The sequence below is a fragment of the Lolium rigidum genome, chromosome 6, assembly GCF_022539505.1.
Source record: "Lolium rigidum isolate FL_2022 chromosome 6, APGP_CSIRO_Lrig_0.1, whole genome shotgun sequence".
Lineage (NCBI taxonomy): Eukaryota > Viridiplantae > Streptophyta > Magnoliopsida > Poales > Poaceae > Lolium > Lolium rigidum.
The window spans coordinates 202,433,714-202,442,628 of NC_061513.1; the positions used below are offsets into that span (position 1 = coordinate 202,433,714).

Sequence of the window (8,915 nt, forward strand, 5' to 3'; positions counted from 1 at the left end):
TTGTGCTTCAATGTCTCCGGCGAGGTCTCCGGCGAGGTCGGGGAGGTGCTGCAAATGTTCAACAGTGGTGTTGTAAATGTTTTGTGGCTCTGCTTCTTTACTGCATTATTTGTGCTTCAATGTCTCCGGCAAGGGCTCCGGCGAGTCTCCGGTGAGGTTGGGGAGGTGCTGCAAATGTTCAATGGCAGTGTTGTAAATGTTTCGTGGCTCTGCTTCTTTACTTCATTATTTTGTGCTTCAATGTCTTCGGCGAGGTCTCCGGCGAAGTCTCCAGCGAGTTCCTCGTGTCTTTTTCTTTTTTTAGGCGAATCGTTTTGTGCTTCAATGAAGCAAAAGCGGGATATTTTTTGCTGCGACGAAACATCGTCAGTATTTTGGCTGAAAGTGGACAGGAGGCTGGAATTTTTTAGGCGAATCGTTTTTGTGCTTCAATGAAGCAAAAGCGGGATATTTTTTGCTGCGACGAAGCATCGTCAGGATTTTGGCTGAAAGTGGACACGTGTCGATCAGGGAAGCAGGAGGCTGGAAGGAGTTTATCCTCCGGAGGATTCTCAGCAGTGTCCTTAAACTAATACTATGTCTTTTCTTTCTTCTGCCACTTGTTGCTCTCTTGTACCTTACAGATTAGACACACGCTACAGAAAAATACCAAGAGGTCACTGAGGTTCCCCCCACCCCCCACAAAAAATGGCGCCGTTTAGTATTTAAATTGTATAAAGCGTAAGGAAACAACTAGAAAAAAAACTTCTGATTGTCGTAAAAAGTTCTGAAATTTTCTTAGCGGGTTTCTTGCAAAAAATGAACCTTGTAAGATGATACAAGAATTTCTCTGAAGCATAATTTTAAGAGTTGATACAAATTTAGGACCCAACAAATAGAACAATTTTCTTAAAAGAAAAGACAGTGACCCCCAAAATATACTATGAATTGCTGGTACTCTTTTTCAAGGTTTTCCTTGGCGGCGATGGCAAAACACAGAAGGCCACTAGTAAAAGTGGTAAAGAGGTGTGCACTTTTTTTTTAAAATGTCAGAGCATGTGTATTCTTTTGCCCACCCTAGAATATATGATAGGTAGATATAGTATCTACGATCACTGCTGAGAGTCTATGGAAGAACTGAGGATGTGATATATGTGGCTTATGAGTCACAAGTCACAGATCATGACTGGTATGAAAGTGAAACTTCAAATAGGATCCATGTCATCTGAAAATGAATTATGCATTCTTAGTGGACTTTTTGATCCAAAGTAAACAAAATAAAGAGCTGACTGGTCAACATTTTACTCATTCTAATAAAAATAACAAAAGAAGTTCTAAACATGTGAGTCAAAGTCACATGAGTGATTTCCCCACGTGCAAGCAGTGGCCTCTGTGTTCACAACAATTCAGTGAAGGCACCTTGCTATATGTATATGTTGAAACGATGCAATACCTCGCTCCCACACTGAGCTGCTAGGTGTTAGGGAACACGGAGTTCTGCACTCTCTTGCACAGATACCATGGCCTCTTCTTCAACAAGGCTCCAATCCATACACCACCATCAACTCTTCATTTTCTTGGCTTCCCTTTCATTGCTACAGATAGTCGCAACACAGGATGAGCAGCTAGCTGATAGGGTGTCCTTCCTCCCTGGCCAGCCAAAGAACCCACAGGTCTCTCATTTCTCCGGGTACATCACTGTGGACTCGCAGAGTGGCCGGGCACTCTTCTACTGGTTCTTTGAAGCGCAGAAACAACCCTCTCAGAAGCCTCTCCTGCTATGGCTCAATGGAGGTTGTTAACTTGCCCATTGCACAGTAGAAACTTGTTTTCATTGATGATCTTACCAGACGCAATAATGATGATGGGAAGTAGGAGATGATATAGTTCTTCTTCCAAGTTCTTTTTTTGTGCTTTGCTATCTTTAGTGTTGGATTTCACTATCTATCATGGTCATGATCCATGATCAAAGATGAACTAGATATAGGACTTGATCTTATTATCTTGTTTAGTTATCGCAACATATGGATTACAAGTTCTTTGTTCTCCTTATTTCATTTTTCATTTGTGTAATCAATATCTCAGTGCAACCCATGAATTTTCCTTCTGCAGGTCCTGGTTGCTCGTCTGTGGGATACGGAGCAGCTTCTGAGCTGGGGCCTCTCCTGATCAATGGAAATGGAACAGGTTTGGAGTTCAACAAGTTTGCATGGAATAAAGGTATGTCAGTTTCATTCTTTATCTACTAATAACTGTATTATTTGCACGTCTAAGTGACATCAGTAATGCTTAGAGATAGTAGATGTGGAGTTGTGGACTGATGAAATGTAAGCCACAATGTGAAGTCTTCGTGTTCCTTTGATCTTTGTACTTCACCAGAGACCAATTTGCCACTCTTAAATGCATTTACAACCCATGCATTCTTATTATTTTGTTGTCTTTGAAATTTTCTTTTATTTTGATCCGAGGTCTTTGCAATATATGTTGATGTTTCTTTTACATGTTAATTAAGACAATACTTCATTGTAGTTTCAGAAACTGATTGCTACTCATTTTGTTTCGTTGGTTTGGTTAGAGGCCAATTTGCTGTTCCTGGAGTCTCCTGTTGGAGTTGGTTTCTCTTACACAAATACATCCTCTGATCTGGACAAATTGGACGATCATGTCGTTGGTATTGACTTCTTCTTAATCTTTACTGGCTAGGAAGTAAGGAGCTTTTCTGTGTATGTTAACCACCTTTTCGACTGATGCAGCTGAGGATAGCTACACCTTCTTGGTGAATTGGTTCAAGAGGTTTCCTCAGTACAAGAACCATGAATTGTACATCTCAGGAGAGAGCTATGCAGGTAAGGAAGATGCAGACAGCTCCCTCCTTTCTCCCGACACAAAACTTGCAAACCTGAATAAGTCGAAAAGGAAGGGATCGAAAGAGATACTGCTTTTGCCTTTTGTTGATGACTAGTGTAACTTTAAGCATGCAAACAGGAACAGAATCCTCCATCTTCTCATTCCCCACTATTCTCTAGTCAAAAGGGTTTAGCCTACAATACATGTAGATCCTATTCCCTACAGTCGTTACTCTTCAGTCCACTCTAATATATGGATCCCCACTGCTGCCTTTGTTAGGCCGTCAAACAAGTTGATGGGTTTATTCTGGTAGAAAGTACATATAACTTGAAATTGGAATACTTCCTTTTGTTTTCTTCTATCACCAAGGGTCAAAGAGTAGAGGAGTGGCTGGTCCAATAAGAAAACTAGGGTGAAAAACATAGAGTTTTTAAAGCATGGTGGTTACCTAATGGCCACACAACACGCATGTAGGTCGGTGAGGCAATCCACAACATCCAATGTGTTTCGCACATGTAAAACACAATCTTGTAGAAATAAGACACTGACAAGTTTTGAACCACAGGCCATTATGTTCCTCAGCTCACGGAAGTGGTTTATGAGCGCAACAAACAACTCGAAACAAATCAACGTATCAATTTGAAAGGATTTATTGTAAGCATGTTTTGAAACCCATCACCTTTTCTTTCTTGTAAAATTTGCAGCTTTTTCTGTCAACAGCGACAGCTGAAGCATATTTTGCATAAAATGAACTGTAATAATTTGATCACAATATGCGCTGATGCACATAACATTTGCAGGTTGGCAACGCAGAGACTAACGATTACTATGACTACAAGGGACAAGTTGAATTCGCTTGGAGCCACTCGGTGATTTCAGATCAACTTTACGAGCATGTTAATAGTGTTTGTGACTTCAGGCTTTCATCCTGGACCAAAGGGTGTAGACATGTAATGGCTACTGTCTATGCCCAGTACGATAAGATTGACATCTACAATGTATATGCACCTAAGTGCAACACTCAAGAATCAGGACTGTTCTCTACCTCTGACAGCATGCCTGAAATGAATACCAAGGTAACCGCAGTGCTTGAAAATTTCTTTTTGGTACTGTATCAAATTTGACAATGAAATGAAATGAATACCAAGGTGAGAAACTGAATGTGCATTTCAGAAGAGGTTGACAAGAGCAAGGATGTACTCAGGTTATGATCCATGCTACTCAACCTATATCGAAGATTATATGAACAGGATGGATGTGCAGAAATCACTTCATGCAAATATCAGTGGATGGATTAAGGATAGAAGGTGGAGTCTCTGCAGGTGACATATGCACGAGCTTCCCAATGATGCATCATTCATTGTGCTAATTTCGTAGATATAACCGTCCTCCATTTTTTGTTTCAAACGTTTCATTGCAGTTATTCTATTTTTGACAACTACAAGGACGTGGTTTTTTCTGTTCTTCCTATTTACTCCAAGCTTGTCAAGGCAGGACTAAGAATTTGGGTCTACAGGTTTGGCTCCTTAATAATTACTTAATTTCATTTTATAAGGCATACTTTTGTCATTGACAGTGAACAAATCTGACAAGAGTAGACGTAAATTACCATGGTAGCCATCTTTTCATTTCTCCGGAATGGGACAAATATAGTATCAGTAGGTAGTATGTCATGAAAAACCTAACTATATGTGTGTTTAACCATAGAAGATGGCAAAAAATGGTATATTTTGAAATTAAACTTCAGAAAATGCCTTTTGAAATGGAAAGAGTAATTGTTTTGCAGTCAGAATAAGAGTCGCAGTTAACCAATGCAATTTTCTTTATTCCTACCTCTTATGCTTCCTTCATCTTTTAGCTTTTAACCGAACTTTATTTCCAGTTCTCTCAGTCTTGAAGTAACTGCATTACTAGAGAACAAATATATATTCTAAAATTTTACTTTTTATACAGTGGAGACGTGGATGGAAGGGTTCCGTTTATTGGGTCCCGTTACTGCGTAGAAGCCCTTGGCCTTCCTGTAAAGTCACAGTGGCAACCATGGTACCTAAACAATCAGGTTATCACATCCCTATGTTTGATTGTATCTTCTAGGTAGCAAATCTTTACATGAAACCAAGTCTGCCGGTCAATTTTCCTAGGATGACGGTGGAAATATCCAATTTAGGTCGCTGGAAGGTTTGTGGAGTACGAAGGACTGACGATGGCTACTGTGAGAGGAGCAGGGCATGCAGTGCCTCAAGACAAGCCAGCCGAGTCACTCGTGGTAATCAGTTCCTTTCTTTCACACAGACAACTGCCAACAAGAAAGAACTGAGGGCTACCGAGGGAGCTAAAATCTGATGATAAAGATAAAAGAATAATTGATGCTCACAAGCTAGGTTCCACATGTAACGAAATAATCATTTCCAGTTGTCTATTATTTGAGAAAATCAAATTTGGATTGCCACAATGAAAGAAGATGAATTGTATAATGTTTAGTTTAGAGCAGCATATAGACAATCATTTATACTCTTCAGAGTGCCATACAGATGAACTGGCTAATGGTAATTCTTAGATGTTTTTTATACTTTATTCTTACTTATGAGGAGATATATTTAATCCATGATTGTCAACAAAAAATAGCCTTATCATTTGTTGACCGTTAGCACAGTTTAATCAATACCTTGTCTAGCTGATCAATGAAATTTTACCAAGCAGCTTTAAAGGAGACATCAGCAAAATAAAATGTCATCCTCGAAAAAGGGCCAGCCCAAATTTCAGAATATTCCATCTTTCAAGAAATTATGTATCAGTTTCCCACATAAGCTCTCCTTGAACTCCTTTTTTGGGTCATAAGTAGCCTTCACCTGAACCCCAATTTCAACCGTCACCGATGTGTTGGAAGCTGTTTACCGAGAAGGAATGTGTCGATCAGCGTGAGCCCTTCTGCAGGCTTGTTCAGGGGTACCAGGTGGCCAGCCCCTCTGATTGTCACCATGGTCATGCCATGGTACTCCACAAATCTTCCAGCAACCTAAATTGCAAATGGCCTCTCATCAGCACAATGAGATCTAGATTGCATTCAGAAAGCAGTAACATTGTAGCTCCAGAAAATGTTGAGCTTATAGTTCAGAATTTCAGACCTGTTGGTTGAGGTACCATGGTTGCCACTGTGTCTTGATAGGCAAGGCAAGTGCTTCTACGCAATACCGCGACCCAATCACGGGTACCCTGCCATCTGCATCTCCACTGCATTCACAAAATTTGAAGATTCAAATAACAAAACATCTACTCCCTCCGGTTCAAAATAATTGCCAAAATATAGATGTATCTAGATACTACCTCCATCCCAAAGCTTAAGGCTTATATTTTTTTTGAAAAGTCAAACCAAGTAAAGTTTGACCAAACTTTTAGAACAATCTATCAACAAATATAATATTTTGTAGATACTATACGAAAATATATTTCATTATCTATTTAATGATATTAATTTTGTATTTTGCATGTTAATGATTTTTGGTAAAAACTTAGCCAAACTTGACATAGTTTGACTCTCTAAAAATAATATAAGCCTTAAGCTTTGGGATGAAGGTAGTATGTTTTAGTGTGTAGATACATCTATTTTTGGGAAATTACTTTGAACCGGAGAGAGTATTATAATTTATAAGAGGTTTAAGGTATGAGAGAACAACAAAATTGTTTAACAACAAGTCTTTTCAGGGGAAATATCCGTGCATGCATCAGTAACAAATAAGTTCCACTCTGAATGCACATGAGAACTGAAAACTGGTGTTAGGGCACATGGTGCAGAAATACACCTGTAGAGCCAGACTCTCAGTCCTGCTTTAATGAGCTTGGCGTAGATTGGTAGAACCGAAACTACCGAAAAGTTGTACGACCTCAGAATGGAGTCACTGCATGGTACATGAAAAATGAAAGAACTCAAATTCATATTTACATGCAGGAGTTCTTCTCCAAAATATAAAGAACTCTTTTGAACAAGTGCCTAAATTTTACTCGGTCTTTGTCCATTTGACATTAGCTTTGAGAAAATTTTAGTGACACAAAGTAGAATCATATAATTACTTGTCATTTCCCATGGATGCATCCGATCGAACTATGTCCTAGTACATGATATATTATGCAACAAAGAGTTCTTTACAGAAACCACCTGCAAACTTGCCATTTCCCAGGATGCATCCCATTGAGATTTGCATGAAGTGCTATTTGGACATCTGCCTTATTGAAGTACTTCTGAGCATACGACGAGTAGCACTCATCGTATCCCGAAAACATCCTAATCCTCCTCCTGAATGGTTCCTACCATGCCAAAGAAATTGAAAGCCTTAGAAATTCAGAAGCAAAAGCTCTAATTTGAACTATCTGCCCCTTACATGGTCACTATATTTGAGTGCTTCATCAGCACTAGATGATACTGATGTTTGCGCAAGGTTGCACTTGGGTGCATAAATGTTGTAGATGTCAATCTCGTGGTACTGTCTGAAGATGGTGCTCATGGCTTTGTCACAATCATCGGTCCAGTTTGAGGCTCTAAAGTCGCAAACCTTTTTTATTTGATCGTAGAGTTCATCTGATACAACTGCGTGGCTCCAAGCATATTCAGCCAGCCCCTTCGAGTCGTAGTAATCATCAGTTATTGGATTGCCAACCTACATTTGGGCCAATCTGAATGTTATGATGTTGCAGAACTCAATGTGAACACATGAAAAAATGGCAGTTCACTAGAAGGTTAACAAATCTCAAGATTGCTCTAATTTCTACAAAAATACGTAATTGTTCACATCCAATCCATATCAGATTATCAGTAAGTACAGAAATCCTTCTGGACTTGTTAACTATAAAATTGAAACGTTACCATCCCATTTCGAACAACAACGAACAAGGCAAAACTAGGAGAACAAACAAATTAAGCTGTCAAAGGATATATTCTCACAATGAACCCTTTAAAGTTGATGTATGTGTTGGCCTTTCTGTCTTTGTTCCTCTCATACACAAGGTCAGCTAGCTGTGGCACATAATGACCTGCATCAAAATTAAAATTCTCGTCGAGTCATGTCCAGAGGAAAAGGAATTGCAGGGCATCTTTTGGTTCACCATGTCTGCAACGTCACACAAGTCTAGTCTAGTACTATCTCAAAAAAAAAAGTCTAGTCTAGTATGGCCACTGGACACGTCAGGAATATCAGAGCCAATGTAAAGAGCCACTCCACAAAAACACTAGAAAACCAAAGGTCTTGTTCATGTAAACATTCACCTGCATAGCTCTCTCCTGAGATGTAGAATTCCCTGTCCTTGTACTGCGGAAACCTCTTGAACCAGTTAACCAGGAAATTATATGCATCCTCGGCTATACAGAGAAGTAAAGAGAAGAAGTTGATGCAACAAAACATACGGAAACATTACAAACAAGAACCCTTGCAAAAAGTAACACTCCTCAGTTTTTTTTTTTTTTTTTTGCGGGAAACTCCTCAGTTAATTACCTACAAAATCGTCACTGAGGCTGGTGAGGTCAGAGGACGTGTTTGTGTAGGAAAAGCCAACCCCAACAGGAGACTCCAAGAAGAGCAAGTTGGCCTCTGGCAAGAACCAACAGATAACAAATACAGATGTTATAAAAAAAATTACGTTGCGAGAATCATATTCAGCACAAGTGCAACACTGATGGTTGCACCTTTGTTCCACGCAAACTTGTTGAACTCAAGCCCTGCCGCGAATCTGCTAACCCTGAGAGGTCCTAGCTCAGAGGCAGCTCCATATCCAACTGATGAGCAACCTGGTCCTGCAATCATGTATATGCATATGTACAACAGAAATGTTTATCTTTTCCTTGAAAAATGTAATGCATCCCCAAGTAGCAAGGGAAATGTTTGAACTGCTGGAGATAGTTTGTGACAAAACCTTTTTCTGAGATAAGTTATTATTTAGAAAAGGGTACTTTTTCTGAAAAGTGAAGTAATAACAAAATAAAGGTGAAAGAGGTAAGTAAGAACCTCCATTGAGCCAGAGCAGGAGAGGCTTATGCGCGGGCTGTTCCTGAGCCTCAAAGAACCAGTAGAAGAGCGCCCTCCCGTTCTTCTCGTTCACGG

General features: G+C 39.6%; 2 protein-coding genes across 2 annotated transcripts; one reads left to right on the top strand and one right to left on the bottom strand.

Moving 5' to 3' along the window:
• Positions 1 to 1,499: 1,499 nt before the first annotated feature.
• On the top strand, positions 1,500 to 5,143 carry LOC124663685 (serine carboxypeptidase-like 26). Its single transcript, XM_047201360.1, has 10 exons — positions 1,500 to 1,773; positions 2,092 to 2,199; positions 2,555 to 2,650; positions 2,733 to 2,825; positions 3,392 to 3,480; positions 3,627 to 3,902; positions 4,000 to 4,148; positions 4,247 to 4,342; positions 4,780 to 4,885; positions 4,994 to 5,143. The coding sequence occupies exons 1-10, from the start codon at positions 1,500 to 1,502 to the stop codon at positions 5,141 to 5,143; spliced, it is 1,437 nt and encodes a 478-aa protein (XP_047057316.1).
• Positions 5,144 to 5,695: 552 nt separating this feature from the next.
• On the bottom strand, positions 5,696 to 8,618 carry LOC124665649 (serine carboxypeptidase-like 26). Its single transcript, XM_047203043.1, has 9 exons — positions 8,501 to 8,618; positions 8,310 to 8,405; positions 8,084 to 8,176; positions 7,763 to 7,851; positions 7,203 to 7,478; positions 6,980 to 7,128; positions 6,627 to 6,722; positions 5,952 to 6,057; positions 5,696 to 5,842 (listed from the first exon to the last, which is right to left on the bottom strand). Exons 1-9 carry the CDS (start codon positions 8,616 to 8,618, stop codon positions 5,696 to 5,698), a joined length of 1,170 nt encoding a protein of 389 aa, XP_047058999.1.
• Between the last annotated feature and the right edge of the window lie 297 nt (positions 8,619 to 8,915).